The sequence below is a fragment of the Anopheles coluzzii genome, chromosome 3 (assembly GCF_943734685.1).
Source record: "Anopheles coluzzii chromosome 3, AcolN3, whole genome shotgun sequence".
NCBI classification, from domain to species: Eukaryota; Metazoa; Arthropoda; class Insecta; order Diptera; family Culicidae; genus Anopheles; species Anopheles coluzzii.
In genome coordinates this window covers 35,753,503-35,776,802 of record NC_064671.1, presented here as the reverse complement: position 1 = coordinate 35,776,802, position 23,300 = coordinate 35,753,503, and the positions used below count along the sequence as shown (strand labels likewise).

At 38.9% G+C, this 23,300-nt stretch overlaps 1 protein-coding gene across 50 annotated transcripts in view; it reads right to left on the bottom strand.

The window, feature by feature from the left end:
* Positions 1 to 23,300, bottom strand: part of LOC120955220 (zinc finger protein 271) — a 68,345-nt gene that overhangs the window by 11,311 nt on the left and 33,734 nt on the right. For 25 of the 50 annotated variants that reach the window (XM_040375852.2, XM_049609218.1, XM_049609219.1 and 22 more), the window contains 16 exons: positions 21,749 to 21,832; positions 20,289 to 20,372; positions 18,830 to 18,913; positions 16,877 to 16,960; positions 16,325 to 16,408; positions 15,705 to 15,788; positions 14,719 to 14,802; positions 12,352 to 12,435; positions 11,831 to 11,914; positions 10,578 to 10,661; positions 8,001 to 8,084; positions 6,400 to 6,483; positions 4,717 to 4,800; positions 3,948 to 4,031; positions 1,483 to 1,650; positions 1,051 to 1,391 (listed from right to left, as the gene is read on the bottom strand). In XM_040375852.2, the coding sequence (XP_040231786.1) occupies positions 1,051 to 1,391; positions 1,483 to 1,650; positions 3,948 to 4,031; positions 4,717 to 4,800; positions 6,400 to 6,483; positions 8,001 to 8,084; positions 10,578 to 10,661; positions 11,831 to 11,914; positions 12,352 to 12,435; positions 14,719 to 14,802; positions 15,705 to 15,788; positions 16,325 to 16,408; positions 16,877 to 16,960; positions 18,830 to 18,913; positions 20,289 to 20,372; positions 21,749 to 21,832 (1,685 nt within the window). The remainder of the gene's footprint in view (positions 1 to 1,050; positions 1,392 to 1,482; positions 1,651 to 3,947; positions 4,032 to 4,716; positions 4,801 to 6,399; positions 6,484 to 8,000; positions 8,085 to 10,577; positions 10,662 to 11,830; positions 11,915 to 12,351; positions 12,436 to 14,718; positions 14,803 to 15,704; positions 15,789 to 16,324; positions 16,409 to 16,876; positions 16,961 to 18,829; positions 18,914 to 20,288; positions 20,373 to 21,748; positions 21,833 to 23,300) is intronic. The other 25 variants (XM_049609223.1, XM_049609234.1, XM_049609243.1 and 22 more) reach the window with 21 other exon arrangements.

Genomic DNA, 23,300 nt, shown 5'->3' with positions numbered 1-23,300 from the left:
TAACATATTTTTAATTTTGTGAGGGAAGAAAGATAGAGAAAGAGATAAAAAGAGAGGGATAGAGATAGAGAGAATGGACAAAAGAAAAGAGGAACACTACCAAAACTGAAACTCAAGCAATTTTCTATCGTAAAGGTGCCGCGAAAAGGTTATGCAAAGTAATCTTCACTTCAGCACAGCGACAGCGCAAACGAGAAAGTGGTGATGATCATCTTTGCCAATTATTAGTGTTTTCCTAGCTTTAATAGAGGAGAGCATGATCGTTGATCGATCAAATGAATGTATAACTAATACATCACTACGGCGGCTTCGCAACACAAAAGGGCTAATAATTGCAATCCAACAGAGGACTGTACTATTACTGCAAAAACCGAATTGTGCGTTAGAGACGTGGCAGTGAAACGTGTAAGTTAGAGATGGTTAGCAATATTTGTTTCATTCGCTATTATCCACAACCTTTAGTTACGCGTGTTTTTATCTATTATACATTTTCAAGAAATAATTTACAATAATACACACGCTTGTTTTTATCGCACAGAGTGCGCCCCGTTGTTTCACTCCAATCATCTCTAAATGATCACACAAATCAAACGTGGGCATAACATATCCTAATTAACTAAAGATGCTACAGTCGGCAAACAAAACGAAACAAAATCAAAATTACATAGATCCTAACGTTAAAACTACTGTTACTTGTACACGCTTAATTCGGTACGGAAAGAGAGGGAGAGATAGAAAAACAAATCTAATAGGAAAGGTGTATTAACGCACCGAAACCGCAGTGAGTGCGCGAAAGTAATACAGAAGCACAACATAAAATGGTTACAATACACACGTGCTACAACAAGGATAAGAACCAAACACTTAAAAATAACATAACGAACTGAGGGTCAAATTGGCAATGATGAACAAAAAAAAAAAAACAACCACACAAGCCAAGCAACGTTACGTTTACACTACAAAACACAACATCACACTATGTGTGTGCAGGCTGAATGGTTAATAAAGAAGGGAATAATGAAAAGTTCGACCCTACATTCGCTCACTTACCGGTAGACTTCGGTTCGACCTTGATGTGGGGCAGCTTCGGCAGCACCGGAATGACCGCGTCCGGGTGCGTCTTCTTCATGTGCCGCAGCATGTTGCCCCGCTCGACGTACGACTTGCTGCACTGCGGACAGTGGTGGTTCTTCTCGCCCGTGTGCGACCGCTGGTGCGATACCAGGTGGCCCTTGCAGATGAAATCCTTCGGACACATGTCGCACCGGAACGGACGATCCATCGGTTGGCCCTTGGTGTGGCTGCGCTGGTGGAACAGCAGATTGCCCTTCAGCGGGAAAGATTTGCCACACTCGTCACACTGAAAGGGACGCTCTCCGGTGTGTGATCGACTGCAAAAAAGGATCATAATGAGATTAGTATCCGACGAGCGAGGACGAGGAGTATTAATTCCTCCACCCACACACATCCACACACACTTACCTCATATGGTTGATCAGATGCTCCTTCCGCGTGAAGGTCTTGTTGCACACATTGCAACAGTGTGGATTGTCTCCACTGTGCTGACGCATGTGATTGTTGAGATGCTCCTTCCGCGTGAACGTTTTGTTGCAGTACTCACATTTGTGCGGTGAGTCCCCCGTATGCAGTCTGTTTTGGGATTATTTTAGATTTCCAATCGAGATAACGGCAAACATTTACATCGCAAATAGGGGAAGAGAATAGAATAGAAGAAACATGGTTAAAGTTTTCAATTCATAGTTTTGCGCACACATTGGATAAGGGGATTGTTAAGTTTGGACTTCTTTAATGTTAATGGATCGTGGATGAATCGCTTTATGTTTGTAATGATACCCCCAGAAGAAATTATTCAAAAATCACTTTCTTATAATAAAAACAATTTAAATTGTTCATTAATTATTTCCCCCCGGGAGTACCATTGCAAACATCAGCTTAGAAGGGGATTGTATACAATGATGTGAAATTAAAACTATATTTGTGGTGTATGTGGTGGTGTATTTATGTTGCATGCAAAATATAGCGATGGAAATGTACGGGGGGAATGTATCGTGTATGTGTATATTTGGTAGGTTCAGGAAAAAGGAAATGGGAACATATAAAATCACTGGATAATAAAAACATAGGGAGCGCGAGTAGCATGTTTATATTAGTAGCGGGCTGGGCTAACGGCAGTTTTTAAACTATTTCAATTAAACGTTTATTATTATGGCAACCGAATAATAATAATACCAAACTAATCGCAATAGTAACTAAATAAACAACCAACAACATACAAAAACTAGGCATGAGGAGGATGGCTACATCAGGAAGTAAGTACTGATACTGGGGATGGAGATGTATTGATGGATGGAACTTGTAAATGGTTGAGGAAAGGGACGATTTTAGCAGGACATTGCTTTATACCAGCTCTCATTACTATTCAATCAACCAAACAATTTAAAATTCTAAACTAAAAAAAAAAGAAAACAAAACCATTTGCTACCAACTGTATCTCCATCAACACTTTTGGTACCATTTAAAATTCACACGGGACCAGCATTATTTATTGAAATGAATGCAAAAAGCCTACACCAACGCTGGAGGGGTGGGATACGCTGTGTAAACCGCATAAGGCTCTACTACACGCACCAGAGCACGACAACGATCCTCATTATGTGTACACGACTCGACACACACACACAGACACAGCGCTCCACTACTGTTCCGACACATAATCGATTGAATTAATGTTCGCTTCGGGTACATCATTAATGAAGTAGTAATCTAATTAGACCTTCGCTATTGAAATTGAAATTGCCACCGGACATGAAAATCCAATTTTTGCTCGCACGAAAAACGAAAAAAAAACGCTTTAGAAAACATGAGCGGATGCACACAACACACGTACTTTATGTGCACATCCCCCCACCTCTCAACCTCCTTCTCTTACCATCCCCTCCCCCACCCCCTCACTCTCTCTCATCTTCAACCCCCAATACCGTTCTCTTTTACACTACTCTCTCCCATCATCCTGCTTAATTTCACCCCTCTCCTCCCCGGATTTTCTCTTTCCTCATACAGACAGAAAGAAAGGGGAGAGTGTGGGAGGGCTTTGTTTTCCATCTTTTGCTATTATTGTTGCTATTATCACCATTATCATATTTTCTCTCACCAATCGCATCTATTATGTACTGTTGTCGAGGCATGATATTATAAATACGCAAGCGCACACTCTGCCCACACGCACTAATATAAATTGGATCGATGATTTTAGAATCATGATTAATAGAGAGTGTGTTTCAGATAGTCACGTATGTGTGTGTGTATATGTTATGTTTGTATGCTGCTGCTAGACTAATGGGATTTGTGTAAAAACATACGAACAAATCAATAAACGAAGGCAAAAAATTCGCAATTTTATATTAATATGCAAACATTTAAATAATCATAATAATTAATGCTATATTTGCAAATGAAGTATGCACGCGCTCGATAGCAATTAGAGCAGGAGATACAAAACAAAAATCATGTTGAAATATAAATTATTCAATAAAAATTCACAAACAGACAAACACATAAGAACGTAAGAAAGAAAAGTAATCACTTACGCCCCGGTATGGCACAACTAGTTTTAGATGCATGTGTTAGTTCAAGATGCACATTAAGCAGTGATGCACAATAAAAATGGTACCATGAAACTGTGTTTTTCAATGCACGGATGATACGGACATTCCATTTGTTTTGAATTATGGTGGTGGTGGTTCGAGAAAGATGATTTGGCAGATAAGTAACAGACAAATGGTAATAGACAAAGATAACGATGGAGCAGGAGGAGAGAGAAAGATAGAGAAGGAGAGCGATATTGTGAGAGCGAAGGAGAGAGAAAGAGAGAGAGAGTGTGTGTGTAAGAGAGAGAAAGACAGGATGAAAATAAAACCGGCCCTCACCTGACGTGATTCTTGAGGTGCTCTTTTCTGGTGAATGACTTGTTACAGTACGAACACCGATAGGGAGACTCTCCGGTATGCAATCTGTTGATAGAACAACAAATTTAACGAAAAACAAAAAACTGGAAAACACACACACACATACACTCTCACGCGCACACATGTATTACTTGGCAGGTGGGAGTGTTTCAGTTTACGTGCGCCTTCGTTCAAGAGCTGGCAATTTATGTTTTTTTTTAATTTACTGAATAAAACACAATTCATTCCATTGTCAGTGGTCAATTGTAGAAAAAAAAAAATAGATAACTCTAGGATTGAGAAAACAAAGAAAAACTAAAATGCTGAGATCAGGACTCAATCCGGTTAAGAACATGTAGTGAGCAATTTGCATTAAGGAGATAATTGGTGTAAAACTAAAAAGTCTTAGGAATACGTAGTAGACAAACAGAACTATTAAAACTATTCTTTCGATCATCTATACTTATAATTTACAACTTAACACTGATTTGTTTTCATTGAAACCAAGCTAAAGAAGACAGACTAGGTTAAAACAACGATACTCAGAGAGAATTCGCATCAGGGAAGGTGCAACAACAATCCAAAATGGCAAAGAAAACTAAAATAACATACTAAAACAAGTGAACTAAACAAGTGGGGGAGAGAGAGAGGAGACTTTGTTTGTGTTGATTCATTGTTGTTGTTTTTTTTTTCTAAATTAAGTTAGTGGAGGTTCTTGGATTTGGATTTTTTGTTTATTTTGTTCCCTCACCTGACATGATTTGTTAAATGCTCTTTTCGGGTGAATTTCTTCCCGCAATACGTGCACTGATAGGGAGTTTCTCCGGTGTGCAATCTGTTTGGAGGAATAGATACATACAAATAATAGATAGAGAGAGAAAAGACAGAGAGACAAAAGACGAGACAGAAGAGAAAACAAAAAAGAAAAAAAAACACAATCAGTAATAGGTTCGTGAATGAATGTAAACAAAAAAAAAGACAAAAAAGGGGGACAATGAAAAAGAAAGTGAACAGCAACGATATGTAAATGGAATGAAGAGGGAAAATGAAACATTAGAAGAACATAATGAGAGAAAACTAAGAATTTGGACATGGAATGGGAACTTCTATTTCTCTGCTTGCAAAGTTTTGTGCCAAACATAGTAAGAAAAAAAGGGTAAAAAACACAAGCATACATAGAACGTACATGATCAAAATTGCACAAATTGCTCATTAAAATTCCAAAACAAAACTAATCTAATGTCTCATGTCTTAACAAAACAAGCATCTGACGGAACATAGAACGTAATGAAATTAACAAACGAACATTAAACGACAATGTTAAATTCTCAAACAACTCGTATTATATTCGCACTAACGTAACGTATGCTTTTACACAACGAAACACTATCCATAATTTTAAAAAATCTCTCCATATCACAATGATGGAAAACCAATCAAAACAATCATATTTCAAAAAACGAAATACACTGTTGTTTGAATTCATCTCCTCACTTTCCCCCAGAAAAAAGCTCGTTGTCTTGCTTTCTATAAATTATTATTCCATTTCAAACCGATCAAAGCATGATTGATTGACTTCGGCTGATTGATTAATCGAAACGAGATCGATAAGCTGCTCTCACGCTACTACAGTGCGAGATGATGAAGTCGGTCGGTGTGCGACAGCAAATGTGAAAAGTTGTGTAAAGAGAGAAAAGAGCTAGGTATATTGTTGATAAATGTGTGTGTGTGTTTGTGTGTGTATATATGAATGAATAGTTGTTGTGTTGGGATTGGTGTTTAGGTGAAGAGGAAATGATGGGAATGAACAGTTTGTTTGGGAAGGGAAAGAGTTGGGAATGTTGCGAGGTTAGTTGTTTGACTAGTTAACTAAAACAAGTCATAGATCGTTCGACATATTTTTCCTTAGTTGCGTTGCATCTATAACCTAAACAAAAGGGAAACACATTTTGCAAATTTCAAACCCCAAAATGAGAAAATATAAGAGTAAGGTAAACTATAATAATAATAATTTGTACAAAAAAACCCTTAAATACCATTCTCTAACACTATACACTATTATAAACGCATATCGTAACTACAAACTATACATAAATAATATACAACTTAACGAAACACCAGAGGGCAACAGAAGTAAGAAAAGGACACGTATATACAATAAAACAACTGGCAGTGGTGATGATAAAGATAGTACTGATATTATTAGAAGCAGTAGTAGACACAATAACTAGCTAGGAGCAATCACTAAGTGGTGGCGGTGGGATGTGGGCGGTATGGTGTATGGAAGAGAAGAAAGAACAAACATAACAGTAGCAGGGACGACCAAATGCGATAGGAATCGTAATGTAACAGGAGGAGAAGGAGGAGGAGGCGTAGAAAACAACCAGCACACGCTTGTCGTCCGTTCGCTGTCATTCAACAGTATCGCTCTCACCTGATATGGTTCGTAAGGTGTTCTTTTCTCATGAACTTCTTCTCGCAATAGGTGCAATGATACGGAGTCTCACCGGTGTGTAATCTGTTGAGTAGAAATTAGTTAGTGGAAACAAGAAGAAGAAAACAGAACACACGAAAACGGAAAGGGGAACAAAACCGAGAGAAACAGAGCAACAAGAGGAGATGCTACAATGTGATGTGTGTTATGGAGTGTTATTTGGCACGATCAGGTGGAGAATGGGGTGTGGTATGGTCGCTCTCAAGATGAATGATAACGGACGAGTATGAAATGACGGGGGACTGGGGAGGGGGTAGAAAGATCACTACTAAAACATAAAGAATGAGTATTTAGGGTTAGTAACTAATATTTACTAAGATTTTGTTTTGCGGCAACGTCAACAATGCAACAACAGCGCTTAACTTATCATAAGGAACCAAGGGTAAAAAAGGGTAATTGTGTTTTTATGTATGATCAAACAAACGATAATGCTGATACACGAAGGTGCTGCTATAGTTGTTCCTTCCTCTTTTCTCAGCGCATTATCAGTTAGCGATTGATCAATAGAATCGTATTTTAAAAAAAGCTTTTGAAATTTTAAGTTTACCAATTAAGAAGGTGAATGTGTTTAGAGTTATCTGAATTTGGGGATCTCGCATGGCTAGTGTATTTTATCGTGTGATGGGTACATCAGGGGGGATTTTTTTTAGACAGACAATGATCAGGAGAATATTAATGTTCAAATTGTTTGACGATTAAAATTTCGATCAATGTATTATATCTTTGTACAGATGATATTATTATCCATTGTAGCAAAACTCTACTACTGCTTCTGATTACACAACACTAATTTTACACAAGTTTGTTTTTAGTAGGTTTACAGGAAAAATGTTTCATCAAACATATTGGTACGCACTATGAATAGTTCTTCTTCCAAAAGAAAGTGGTGTAATATTTTACATATTAATATAATTGTGCTCCAGGATACCTTTTACTTGCTAATCAATATGATACACACTAAACAAGAACAACGACCTGATTTTAAAGATTCCAAAGAGGAAAGGGGATTATTTCTGTACACAAACTGTTTGCATCCCAATAGTCGCGTCAATGTTGTTGCCTGTATACACGCGCTGTCGCAGCATAACTTACTTTTCATCAACTTAAAATGATGAGAGAAAGAGAGAGAGCAACAAATAAAGGGGACAGAAGATGATATGAGGGGTGGAAATGGTTGCCGATTGTATTGTAGGTACGGAGTGGTTAAATTGATAGTAGTGTGGTCCTCAAGGGGGAGAGGACATGTTCAACATGGGATCTCTAATTGGATTTTGCATTGCTAGTAGATGAAATGGAGATACTATTAAAAATTAGATTTTGAATGAGAGTTATTAGCAACAGAAGCAATAGTTAAGAGGACTCGAGGATCCAAATGGGTTGCTAGACCACTGTTGTTAAGAGAAATGCTATTCACTCTGTAACTTGATGATTGAAGTCGGCAGGGGCAAGGGCAGGGGGTCGGAATTATGAAAGATGTGGTGATGGTGTTGATGAACCGAAACAAAAGGAGGAAAGTTGGTAGAAAAAGTAAACATCCTCACCTGGTATGGTTGGTCAAATGTTCTTTTCGCGTAAATTTCTTCTGGCAATACGTGCACTGGAAGGGAGTCTCGCCAGTGTGCAATCTGGTTGTTGGTGATGGTGGTTGGATAGTGGCGAATAGAATAGTAGTAGTAGTTCAAAGTAGTAGAAGAAGAGTAGTTTTGATGGTGGTGGTAGTAGTAGTAGTAGCAGTAGAAGAAATAATTGTGGTAGTACAGGCGGCAACATTATGGGGGTACACGCGAGCAGATGATGTGGTAGTCAAAATCCGGTGTACAACAAACGGGGACATATTTCAAGAGGAAAGTATGTGTTGTATGATTGTGTGTGTTGGTGATTGGTGTTGTTTTTTTTTTGGTCAGCAAACCGAAATTACAAAATTTCATGTTGAGGAAGAAATGGCGAAACGGGGAAAAAGAAGGAAAAAAATACAAAATTTAGCATTTGCGCAATATTTGGTAACATTTTTATTGTTTCGTTTAACTATCGAGCACAAACGGTGTCTATGAGTTTTTAAATGAGGACATGGGGAAAAATCAATAATGAAATGAGTTACTATCGAGGAAAAACAAGACCCCGGGCGGGTTTTTTTTTTATAAAACAAAAAATATATATTCAATTATTTTACCTCAATACAATATTTACAGTAAACCAGTAAAATGATCAACAGGCATTTGACATACAAAACTAATTACAGCTACCGATTACTTGCACACATATGCGAGGGAAGAAAAAAAAACACTAAAACAAGACAAAAACAGAAAAATATGTATGTGCAGACACTACGCGCTAGTGATGCTAAAAAATGAACTACAATTGTTACCAACCACGGGACACAACTAGGTGCAATAAACAAACAAAACTGTATTCGTCCCATCGGACCTGCTTTAACTGGTATGTACACTAGAGACGGCAACACAATCAATACCATTTACCGGGGTCTTATTGTTCATCGAAATGAAATTGTATGATGATTATAGGGTGAAAAATACTAGGATTTGTATGCTAAAATTACATCTAAGAATACTGTGCGATGGGGAGAGTGTGGTAGGAACGGGAAAGAGGGATAGGAAGCAATTGCATGTACAAGGAAAATCATATTGTTTATCCAACCATCTGACACGTTGTTTTGTTTATACGATCAATAATAAAATTAAAATAACTGAAATACGAAAACACAACAAAAACACAGCGAGGCACATACATTGAATATGCCTCCGCTTCATCAAAAAAAAACAAGAGCTGACTAATTAATGTTGACCGAACCGTTTGCTCTCTGGCTACACCAGAACGCGGCGTTGTTATTCTCCCATGCATTTCTAAATCGGTCGCGCACATTACGAAACCTTTAAAGTTCGATCTCTTTCGCTACACAACTTGTACGTATACTTGTTCTACTGCACAAACATAGTTTTTTACCAACCAGGTCACACCAATCGTCTCTACCGAAACAAACGATACTTTTGCTACACTCGCTTTGGTCATGTATTTTTTAAACTCGTCCCACAAAACTACTCGTCGTATGATCGTGCGTATTTATGTGTTGTATAAACCACAAAAGAAGAAAACAGTTTGAACGATCGTGTTGTTTTTCTTTTGTGGAGAGTGCGGCTCACGTCCTCCGGTAGATTGCATTTCGGTACATATAATACAGCTAAGTGAGTACACATCGACTGTCTGTAACAAATTCTTGAAATAAAAATTCATGAACGTTGAAGAGCTTCATACCGAATCGACTACTCAATGTTTGAGATGTCCTTCGTCGTATTTGTAATGTAGTTATCTACGTTATCTTTTAACAGAGTGAACTCTCCTTTTCCACGGGTTTCACGCTTATCGTTGATTGAAGTCGTTAAAAGGTGCACATTTTTTTCTGCTTCCAATGAAGTGTGCATTCAACTGCAAAGCAACTCTTCTTTCCTGCCACATGTAAAACTGTGCTATAGTAAAGACACGCTTACACTAATTAACATTTAGTCAGCTCTCCTGTGATCCTTCTTAACAACAAAAGTAAAAACACATATTACTAGACAAAACACACTTCACGCGGCAAATAGCGATCAATAACACGATCGATAACACGTGTCAAATAAACAGTACATCCAAAACGCTTATGTAGTACAGCCAACGATGTACACAAGATCAAGCATTGAAACAGATGAACAAAATGCGTATAACAGGTACGTAAGTAAGTAAATACGTAAAAAATGACACGACTATTGGACTTGAATAAAAAAAACAAAACAACATCAGATGATTGAACCAACAATATTTCCCATTTTTTGTGAACAAAACCAAAAGCCGTGCCCTTTCACAGAAGGACTGACACAGCTGCTTTCTGATTGCCATGTACATGGATTGAACGGAAAGAGGAGCGATTTTTTCGTGTACGATTATAGAGGGTGGTGGTGGTGGTGGTAGGGTAGGATTTATGGTGTTGTTTTTGTTCTTGTGACGGGACTTTTCTACGACATTGGATGAGAACATTGTTTTTGAAGGGGAAATATGGTATATATGGTAAGTGAGAGTGGTTTACATTTAAAAGAATTAATGAGATTAAATAAACAGTCCCTCACCTGACGTGATTCGTCAAATGCTCTTTACGCGTAAACTTCTTCTGACAATAGGTACACGTGTAGGGAGTCTCGCCGGTGTGCAGCCTACAAACAAAACCGAAGAGTCCGGAGCCCGCAGGAAAGGTGGTCGCGAGAGGACGATCACGATCACGCAGGGGAGTGAATGGAGGAGAGCAGGAATAGGAGCAAAGGGTAAACATGACAATCACACCGCAAACGGTAACCGTGTGATATGAGATCATGTTTCATAGTTGAAGTTTGATAGGAAGTAAAGGGTTTCCGTTAAATTGAAATCGTTGTCGCCGATCGTTTGTGATCAATCATTCCCCCATGTCACAAGTCACACGTGAGAAAATCGGATTGTGTGCCAACAGCCCACCACAAATGGTCGAAAAAACAATATAATTCAACGATGTACAGAGTTCATCAAACGGAACGATGTGTGAAACCGAGGGAACCACACATCAGGGAATAAGAAGAGAAAAGAAAAGACAAAACGTTTAAGTATTAGATTCTTGGAGAGCGGACACGAAAACACGAACATTATTATGCAATTCAGGCTAAACACATCTAGTTCGGCAAAGACGAAAGAAGAGGAAAACAGAGTGGCACAGCATTGGCACAACCGAAAGAAATGGACTTTTAATGGACCTCTACTGCAAACACAACACCACCAACTATTGTGCTATGATTCGGAAACGAAATGATCGTAAAACAACGATATTCAGTATAAGTGTCTGTTTCTCACATTAAATTGCTTATTATCTCTCTCCTAAAACGAGGATCATGTGGTGTAGTAGACAACTGGTTAGACCAGCACACTGAGGGTCGTGGGATCTAGACCAATTCTCACTTTGACAGAACGCTTGAAAAAGATTTTAAATTTTAATCCTCGGACCACGACAGTTCTTACTAATATTGTTTCTAGAAAATGTAGTCGAATTAGTTGAAAAAATTTATCGTGTGATGAGATGAAGTTTAGACATTAATTTAAATATTTTCGCTTAACAACCGTGAAATGCACAGTAACTGGAGTGCACTGTGAAGAGTACTGAAAAACCATTAAAGTTGTACATTTCTTCCAACCATTAACCAAGCATTTGGCCCGTGTGTGTGTACCCTGACATAATTTCCTTCTTTCGTCAATATTGAACAAACGATTGGGTTTAGCACTTGAGAGAGCATTCATGATTTGAAAAATCGCTCGCTTAGAGAATGAGTTTAGCAGGATTTGGTGGAACGACTATTCTCACCTGACGTGATTTGTGAGATGTTCTTTGCGGGTGAACTTCTTCTGGCAATAAGAACACTGGTAAGGAGTTTCGCCCGTATGCAATCTACCGGTAGGTGGTGTGTATATACACGATCATTCGACAGTAGAATCGAGTGGCGCAGAATGTGTGTGTGTGCGATTTTCGCATAGTATGTGTTGAATTCGGTTGGTAAGATCGATTTTTTACACACATCGTAGTAGTTCCGTAGAGGTGGTGATAGTGTAAAGTAGTTGGAGAAGAAAGTACAGATATCGAAAAATGTATTAAACAAGAAACTAACATCAACTGAATGTCTGAGAAGCACGATACCATCAAATCATTCTACCATTTCGATTAATATGTTTATAAATATTTGATTAACCATGATAAGAAAGAAATAAACTAAAGGTAATCTAATTTCATTCAATCGAATCGCAACTAAAATGTTACATTTCTCCCTTTCGAAACTGGATGGATTTTTGCTGGTGTGAAGTTTAACTTTTGTCGTCGTTTTTTCTCACCTGGTGTGGTTTGTTAAATGCTCTTTTCGCGTGAATTTCTTCTGGCAGTACGTACATTGGTACGGAGTTTCTCCGGTATGCAATCTGGCAAGAGTGACGATGGATAATAATACCGTAAAGAGAAGATAGTGAGACACACATAGCGGAGAGAGAACGATTTAAGAAATGCATGGGTACGTGGTGTGTGCTAAATAAAAAAACACCCTCCCGAAATAAAATATCTTTTTTCGATGAACGGATGGAAACAAGAACGACAAATGGTATATGAAAGGTTTGCGCGATGCGAACTAAATTTGCTTGTTGATGATGGTTGTTATTAAACACAATTGACATACGCCTTTTAGGAAGCGGGAAAGTTTCTTTAACAAACTTTGCAGGTTAATTTCAATAACGACCACTAGAAAGCTCATTACGAAGAACATGGCATTAGAAAAGGTTGCGGGAAACCGAGACAAACAGTTGGAACGGGAGTTGATGAGATGAGTGTATGTGTTTGTGTAATAAAGCATGCTTGTTTAATTAAACTAAAACATAATGCATAATATCATTAGATGACTTCTCACTTTCAAACTATCTACATGATGCAAAAACGCTACAAAATAAGATGAATGAAACATACAGTAAATGAAACCTGTCTACAGGGTGTTTTGGGTATTACAGTTAAAAACGAAAACGCAAAATGATGGGGAGCTAGTGATAACTAAAAACAATAAACGATCTTCTACGATCACGTCTGCTATTTTTTCCCCATTAATTTGGTAGAAAAAGAGAGCAGAATTCACCTCCACAGCAGAGGTGTCACACACTCAGTTTAAATTTTGAAAAAGATAGCGTTGTTTGCTACCGATCAACACGATGACGGATCAGGATAATGTGTTAAGCCAATTCGAGCGAGCCCTAGAAAAATTTTGTTCGCACGAGATGTTCGTGCAGTTTTGTGAGCCAAATGTTTCAATGGTCATTACTTCCTCTGCAAAGTCTCTGAAACTGTCGAGGCTTTGCAGGTATAGCGCGACTGACTCAAGTCATATTTGATTCCAATTGGCCTATGGTGTGTGAACAATGCGGTTAGTGGTTGCGACGTGAGATGATTGTAGATGAAACATGAAACCAATGATATGAAAGCAGCATGGCGCACGCATCATGAGTCATGAGACAGCAAAATACACACCCAAACAACACACTACGAAAAATTACTAGTGAAGTTGCAGGCGATAAAAGGGGGACAGGATGTGACCGGATAAAGGGGGTAAGCGATTTGACCACCAGTGAACAACATTCATGCGAAGGAATTATTAGATTGCCGGTATGTCCCAGTTAATGTGACATTAAACACAAGAGAGAGAGCGCGCGTATTATCATGAAGCAAATGGATAATAGACGGTGGTATATGGATTGTTATTGTCATGTTTTTCTCCTTACAAACGCAAGATTTTCCAATGATTTTTACACGACCAAATTGTGCTGCGAATGTGCCTTGTCGCACTTATGGTTTTGTTCATCACAAAACTGTCTCAAATGAAGTTTGACAAATTTTGAAATAATTTTGATTGGTAGAGTTTACCATTTCCAAAACAAACAATTTCGATGAAAACGTACGATCAATAACAAAACATTAAATTTTTCCGGTTTTATTTTCCCCCAATACTAACACAACAAGAAATGGGGGAAAAGGCGACAGAAGGTATGCAGACGGATGAAAACACGATTTGCACGAATGATACACACCAAAAGCAATAAATGGATGGTTGAGAGTGACACAAAGAGAGAGCGAGAGAGAGGGTGAGAAGTGTGTAGTTACAGAGCACTGCTACTAACGGAAATAAAACCATATGCAAAAGAAAAAGTTGCTAGTATTCGCGTAGTTGCTAAACAGAGGAGCTACTAGGCAGAGATATTGAGCTGATATATGATACAATCATAGAGCATAGTTATGCTTCTAAACACGATCGAATGACTCGGAAAAGGATACGTGAGGCATGATAACATCGATAACAAAACAGCAACATCTCCCGATGATGATTTAAAAAGCTTGCAAAATCAGACAGTACAAGTTTCGACTGTTGCATGAATGGATGAATTTGTAATTCACAGCAGAGCTAAGCATAGCAACTATAATGGAATGGAGCGCAGTGAGCAGCAATGGTGGTTTAAGGATGATGGTAAGTTGTTGTAGGTAAGCAACGAGGGGTAGGGTAGAGAGTAAAGTAAAAACAACGAAAAAACAATCCTAACAGTAAAACAGCAGAAATAAAGTAGGTGCTTTTTGGTTTTGGGATGGTGGGCTTGGCTTTTGATAAAGCACACCACCTAACACACACACACACACACACATAGTGGCGGTGGCGGCAACACACCCTCTCTCACCTGATATGGTTCTTTAAATGTTCTTTGCGCATAAATTTCTTCTCGCAATAGGTGCAATGATAAGGAGTTTCTCCGGTGTGCAATCTGTCGAGAACGGTAGAACGAGAGGGAAGAAGAAGAGAAAAACCGGCCCAAATTTCGCCCCACGCCACGCGACGCCACACCACTCTCCACCCCGCGGGTGGGGTGGGTGGGTCGGTGGAGCGGTAGGGGTGGACCAACGTACGTGTATGTTATTCATCGATGGAATTTTTGTTTTGTTTTTTTAAAAGAAGAGCACAGGAATTACATAAAAATTTCGTCGCTCGGAAAACATATGATTTGTCTTGCGCACTTGCGTTGTTTGATGATGGGGGAGAGGAGGTAAGTAGTTGTTAGTGATCAGTTCTTTTTAATAGTTACTCTCTAAAGGAAAGAAGGATGCGCGATCGATCCATTGGCAAAGGAGAATGGGATAGGAGAGGGAAGGGCGGTGGTGGTAAGTGAGATACTAATATTACCCTTGTTTACTAAGGTTCCAATTTATATACATAACGTTGCCGTCAACTGCCACAAATCTTAGTGTTAGTGAGGTATAGGGTTCTCGCTACGTATGTCAGCAATATTAATTTTAAATCGACTCAACAACAAAACAACCAATTTGTTTCTTTTGTAAAATTCAACCAGTTTTTTGGACGAAATTCAAACCAACTTTAAATACCGCGATTGAAACAAAGTGATTGTTTTATTTCGGGTCCTCCAGCTCTATTTTAAAACTAGCATTTGTCATTTCAAATCAACAATTTGTAAACCTCTCTAATTAATCTCGCTTTAGGATAGGCACAGAGAGAGAGAGAACAATGAGGAGGAAAGGGTAGTATAGAAAAGTACATTCAAGACATGAGGAGGACGTGTGATTGGGGGGAATTCGTGTATATGTGTATTGTTTTACTAAATATGAAAGAGCGACTTCTCTAAATAAAACGCGACTCTCGAACGACGCTCACCTTGTATGATTAGTCAAATGCTCTTTGCGCGTGAATTTCTTGTCACAATAGGTACACTGATAAGGGGTCTCGCCGGTGTGCAATCTGTCCAGAAACGAAATGAAAAGGGCAAAAGCAAAATCCAAGGAATGGGGGGGGGGAAGGAAAAAAAGGAGTTCGGAATTTGGAGGATGATTTTTTTTAAACAGCATTGCACGGATTGTGTTGTAGCAGATCGAAGATGTATTTTTGGCAAGCATATTACAGAAGGGTTGATTGTCGCGCACGAGGGAAGGTGGGGAGATAGAAATGAAAAAAAAAAGAAAAAGAGATTGAAATAAAAGGTATCAGTAGCCTGCTTTTCTGAAGGCTTCCAGGGCTGATGTGTATGAGAGTGTCTGTCGAAAAGACACGAGCATTAGCAATACCACAGATTGATGGTTATCTTTGCTTTTGATTATAGGCAGAAATTAAACGCTAATGCTTTAAAGCTAGAATTACAGGTAACATTTCGCAAACTGGGTAATTGCTACGTGCCACACGTATTTTCGAACGACACTGCACAAGCACACCACCACCATTCGTGCACTAATCAGTCACTGCCGATCGTCTACCGATGGAGGACGTTCGTTCTCTCTCACCTGACATGATTGGTAAGATGTTCTTTGCGCGTGAACTTCTTTTCACAGTACGTGCACGGATAGGGAGTTTCTCCGGTGTGCAGTCTGAGATAACGTTTTTTTTTTCATTAGAACAATAGTGTGTTTGGTTTGGTCACACGGCCGCCACGCGATCGTACACATCCGAAGGTGGAAAAATAAAAGGAAAATGAAAATTACATTTTGGTAGGGTAACAGGTTCACTTCTGTCTTTATAAGTATGTATCCTTGTTACTTTGAACGAATAAAACAAACCATGAAACGCAAGGATGTCAAAATTGCGCCTCGAGAGTACTTTTTAAGCCAATAGATGTTATGCATTATAAGCTCTTTAGAGGTTACATTATGCTCTGTATAGATATACTCTTTGATCAATCAATTTGAAATCGATTCAGTACAGTGTCTTTAAAAAATAGGGGCGTCACAAATTGACATCCTTCTCGTTGAATCTGCGTTTTGTTCTACTGATTCCAGCGATAGTAACATCGGACTTTCCCATCCCAGTTCTGGTACGTGGAAACACGATTTTCTCACCTGACGTGATTTGTAAGGTGCTCTTTGCGAGTGAATTTCTTCTCGCAGTACGTGCACTGATAGGGAGTTTCTCCGGTGTGTAATCTGGATACAGAGTGTGTGTTCACGATTGGAATATCACACGCCACACGAAAGACAATCCGATGCGTGTTAGCGTATAAGAAGAAGAATTAGCAAAATGAGGCAGACGGTTTTGGGGGAGACGATGAGGTAGAAAGGAAATGGGAATGTGGAATGACATAACGATAATAGGAAGTACCCCGCACTTGGCGGGAGAAAGTAGATCGGAGAAATATGGGGTGATGTTGTGGTTGGTTGTGTATGAGAGAAAGGTGAATGATTAGAGTAGAAGGATGGCGGCCACCATTAGATAAAACATATCTAATGGGACACACATATACAATGTATAAATTAAGTTGATCATCGATCATTGCATCCATATAACAAACTAACAGTTGTACAACCATTCTTTTTTAATATTTCACCCTCCCGTCTAGAAGAAACTCTTGCCCATGTTCACATCATATTTCGTTGTCTACTTTAACTGATTTTATGTTTCCTTAAAGCCGTTTTAGTTGTTCACAGGCACTATTATTTTGCAATTATGATTCTTGATTGCTGCTATCGTTTTTCGATTATGCTATAACTGTTGAGTACGGTTGCCAGACCAGCAGGAATCATGCGCTGAACTGGTCAAGAATAACACTTACGTATCTCGACTTTATCAAGTAAACGAGGGAGGACAGGCTTTAATCACACTGGCCCTTCCTTGTACCGCAGTATTTTATATCGTTTGATCGTAGAAGAACAATAATGTAGAGAGAGAGAGACAGACAGAGACAACAAACAATAATATCTATCCCAAAACATACAACATAAAAAAATAACAAACCAAAAAATCAACTCAAGCTGAAGGAGGTGGTAAAACGTGGTAAACAAAAAATCATAGTTCAACAACAACACGGTGTGTCAGATGGCTAGACAACAGATTGGAAATATATATATGTTGATATTTATATATAACTGTAATATCGAGGAATGTAATGGTATATGTATAAAATTGTCCTGCAAATTGCGTTCGTTGTTGGTTGAATATTTTGTATCGAGATATATCGTGTTACATTATATCGCAGTGGATCAATTTGAAAAAAAGACAGGGAAATTGCATGGCAGAAGGGAGGATAATTTGGGTGGATTAGACTGGGAGGGTGGGAAGTTATGGTGAAGTAAGTATGTGAATTCGAAGACAAATATGAAATATTTAATAATTCGAGAGAGCTGCAGCTGTGTCGATATGATCTGATCGATCAACAAAATTGTAAATAATGGTTCACCATTGGAATGCTTGTTTCAATTTGTTTAAAGGATACAGATAATAATTACAGTAAATATTTCATTTAATCTTTTTTTTTCATGTATAAGTTTTCGCTGCAGATTTTAATAGCATTTTATCCATACAAGATAAAGGTTTAAGCAATTTTCTTTTAACATAATTATAATAGTTTACTTTAAATTCGAACCACAAACAACAGAAATAAGGAAAGGATCGGGTAAGGGAATATGTGAATGTATATATGTGTATGTGTGAAGGGGGTGGAATGATACAAGGATATGAGATCTGATTGTCAGTAATAAAAATGAACCTAATTCTTGCTTCACATTTGGACGTCAAATAAAATGTGATGCAAGAGATTGCAAGTGGTGATATAAAATACACCACACACAAAACACACCGCCGTCGTAGTAGTAGTAACTGCACATACGACAAAGGTTAGGTTGTTCATTTTTTGGTTAAATTCTCATATAAGAAATGTGATATAAAATATAGGGATGGTTGGTGATACGGTTCTGTGTATTGTTTGGTGAGGTGGCGTGGTGAGGGGGGACACGGACGGAGGAGAGTGGAAATTGGAGGAGGGAGAAAAATAAGACTGATGTGGAACAAGCGCTCACCTTATGTGATACGTTAATCGTTCTTTGCGGCTAAATTTTTTATCACAATATGTGCATGCGTACGGAGTCTCTCCGGTATGGATTCTGTTTGGTTTGGAAAGTGAAGAAAAAGAGTGATTTTTTTAACAGAAGAAAGAGAGAGAAGAGAGAGAGAGAGAAAAAAACGATTGGCATTAAAAACAATGTTGGCTAGATTTAAAAGGGAAGAATATGAGTTGTTGTTTGGTTGTTGTTTTTTGGCTATGATTTTTTTTTTTTGTTCTTTTTGCTCTATATTTTTTATCGAAACTACTATTTTTTCTTCTTTTCTTTTTTGTTGCTGGTGGGGTTAGTGGTGGAAGAGTCTTTTTCGTTCTGATACTCCTGAGTTTTTATTCCTTTTTTGCTTTTACTCTATTGCTTTCTTGCTTTGATATGCTGCGCTAAGGGGTATGAATTATGCTTTGCTATTCAAATTTGGGAGAGAAAGAAAAAACACGCAAATACACACAAATGTGTTTGGGGTATATGTGCAAATTAAAGCGCGTATCAGGAAAGATACAAAAATAAAGCATTCAAATAAAATGTCAAACTAAACCATTCAATTTAATAAAAACCGTCGAGATTGATTTCTTTAAAAAAGATTAACGAACTAAATAGAATGCAAAACTAACGCTCCATATGACCCGCGTATCTTATTTGCTTACACAACATGGGAAAACGGTTACATTAAAACCCATTGCGAATGATTTAGAGAACACATTTCGCTTCAACCATAAATCAGCAAAGAGTTGAAATGATCATTTCAAAGTAATGCCTCTCTATGATAATACTTGTGCAACACTCTATGCAACAACGAAGGTAGATAAGTCGCACAGTATACAACACAACACTAAAGAGCATTACAAAGGGAAAGCACACAATTCTTTCCCGTACACTAACAATTCCTGATCGATACAAAAAAAAAACCTGTGCCTCTTCTTTTGCTGGGCTCTCATCTACTCGATTACACTGGGGATGGAGGAGAGTTCCTTTACCACTTATTTTGAGCTGTTATAAATGAACACTACAAGACGCATGGGGGGGAGACGCTCAATAACAACACACCGGAGGTTTTAAAGACGGTGGTAGAGGACATGGTGGGGAATAAATAACACCAAAAAAAAAACCACACAAAATCGAAACAGTAGTAATGGTAGAAGAAGTAGTAGTAACAGTAGTAGCGAAGGAGCAGAAACCATGCACACGAGAGCTTCAGCTGTCGTGGCGGGTAGAGAGAGAGTAGTGCCGAATGTTAAGCAAGTTCACTGTTCTTCTTTTCGCAACATTTCTTCCATTTTTTTTCGGCCGATAACCTTCATTCGGGCGCACTTGTGTTTTGTTTTAGTTTCTTTTAAATCGTTGTCGATTTTTCGTGTTTTTTTTTTTGTTTTTGTTTTGCGCTGATCAAGTAAAAATTAAATCAAATGCAAACGCTCACCTTGTGTGAATCGTTAAACGCTCTCTTCTACTGAATTTCTTTTCACAATATGTGCATTGATAAGGGGTCTCTCCTGTGTGCAATCTGTAGAAGAGAAAGATATGTTGATAGAGAGAAAGAAAGACTGCGATGGGGGGAGGAGTGGGGGGCTAGGGAAGTGGTCGCTAAAGTTGGGCGAGTCGTCGAGGGAGTTGGGAAGCTGGGCGCTTGGTGGTGGAATAGATATAGTACTGTCGCGGCACAGTAAAAGGGACAGAAAGAAGGGTTTCATAGGTGTAAGGGAGGCGCCAGAAGAAGTAAATTTCCTTGGGCTTTCGGAAAAGAAGTAGAGACGGGGGAACTGGGATGTGTCACCCGGGCTGTCATTGAAATTGTAGTTAAGATAGTGTTTAAAAAAGCTATCGTGGATTATAGATTACATGGTTTTTAGATGGGACAAGAGACAATTGAAATTTAAATGCACTTTTGGCATTAAACATTGCATCAAACAAATGATTACAACGCGAAGAGTACGTCAAACTGATCTCCAAAATGGGGCATAGTCTGAAAATATGACACATAGACAGAAAGATCTTATGCAATGATAATAGAAACATCAACGATCAATGCAATGGGACACCAAATTGAATAAAAGAACAACATAACATATATAAATTGAGACTGTCTGAGTATAATTAACTCTTCGAACCTTCGATTAACAAATTGACAAACAGTTTTACCATTAACGAGAGAACGATCTTTCGACTTGAAACTAAACAAAAAATGCGACACTACCAACGCAGATAGAAAACAGGAGGAACTGGTTCTTTGGACCCAAGGAGCTCGTTTTCCCCAGTACAAGACCAACCAATTGCCAAAACGAAAACACTGTGTGCAACCACCATCATCTTCCCTACAATTCCAATGACAAAAGACTTTATCGACTCGGACCGTTAGAAGACATATGAGGGATCTATCATATCCCTAATATCCTAGAGCTAAATCGATCTACGTCGGTTCTTTCGGGCGCAGAGTGACACAATAGTAAGAATGAAGCAAAGGGAGGATCGAGAAGGGAGTGTGGAAGGGAAAATGTTTCTCTTTTTCTTTGTTCATTTGTGTGCATTGGCGGCGCCCACACGCGCTTTCTTCTCTTCTGTCTCTTATTGGAGCAGTCGTGAGGGGGAGGCGTATGATAAAGGAGAAGTAGCAGCAGCAAGAGGAGATGTGAAGAGCTCGAATACATCATCTCTTATTATCATTTTGAACAACAAACAAACAAACAAACAAACAAACGTAACGTCATAAAGGACACACACACAGACACTTTGGAGTCGTCCTTCTTTTGTGCAGAGTACACACTCCGTTGGTAAAGCGCGCGCGCCTCTTTATGTTGTGTATTCTTTTGGGGTGTACCGTAGAGGTTTGTGTGTGTGTTTTGGGTGGGTAAGTGTGTGTGTATACGTGTGTGGGACTCTCACCTGACGTGATTAGTAAGGTGCTCTTTGCGGGCGAACTTTTTCTCGCAGTACGTGCAATGGTACGGTGTCTCTCCCGTATGCCATCTAGATCAATTTTAGCACACGTGACACACGCACACACGTTTTGGCGCGTATGTTTTGCGTACGCGCGTGTTTTGTTGATGCCGCCGATGAAAACACATTCGTTGCGTGATTGGTAGAGGAAGGAAGGATCGTGGGTTGTTGATGATGATGGGCAAAATTATAGGATGAAGGGAAATTTAGATGAATTTGTGTGTTTGTGAGTGTCATTTGCAAGTACGCAGTCACAGTTGGGAGAGATGATGCGCCGTAGTAGTAGCAGATTGTTGATGACACCCGTACCCCCGAAGCACACAAACAAACACACAATGAGAGCGAGGGTTCCAGGAACGATTAGAAAGGACATTTGGAAACGGGTCGGCAGATGTCGGCAGATAACGACGATTGGTTCAAACATTGCGGGTTTCACACGGTTTTCACGTCCCGATCGATCGGATGGTCGCGTTGTCGAGGGTTTTGGTCGTTGTTGTGCGCGCACACGGATTTGCAACCCAATCGGGGAGGAAGAAAATAAGAAGAAAAAGAAAGAAAAACACGTTGAAAAAGCTATCGTGGAAATCGTTTACGATCGTTCGCAGCGAGACGGGGGCTGGGCGCAAGTACAGCCGCACAGGACGCCAGAGCATGTGCATTGTGCGTGTGTCTCTGCGACGAACACGCGACGAATGCGTTTGAACGCCCGATTCGATCCTCTTTCTTTATTTTCTGTTTTTCTCTGCGTTCCTAAGAAAGTTTTAGAAGACGGGTTATATTTGCAGAAGGGTGTGGAAGTTTGTGTGTGTATGTTCGCGGGTGTTATATACACACCAGATACCAACCAAGGAAGAGAGATAACATAAAACAATACTATTGAAGTTCCTTTCCTAGGCTAACCATTCACCAATGTGTAAGTGCAGGCACATTTCACCCTGGTTAACATAAAATAACAAACCAATCTAATAGACAGATTTTTTTGTTAACACACACACGCGTCATAAAACTCAGAATCGAGTTGAGTAGGTGGTAACATAAACAAAGTGTGTTGTAATAATTTTGTAATTTTGAGTTTGGAATAATTTTCTCTTTCCACGCACAAGAATGACAGAGGGAAAAATCGTTAAACGAAACTGTTTGGATCTTCTTGGTTCGTTGTCTTGTTCGTACTTTCGCAATCTTGTTGGTGTAAACGCTACTGCCCGAATGTGTTGTGTTGTGTTTCAATTTTCCCATTGCTTTCCTTGCGAATAAGTAATATAGTGCCCAAATATAATTTTGAATTTTGAGAGGAATTGTTCAATTTTGAATGTCCACTTCTTTAAAGACACAGAGGCTTCCCCCACACACCCGCCCATCGTTGTTTATTGTTTCAAAATGTATCATAAAAGTTCCTCGACGGATCAATACATGCAAAGCGAATTGTATTGATTTAGACCCTTTGTTGGCCAAATTGTTTTGCATTATATTGCATTAAATAAAGGTTTGATAAATTTTG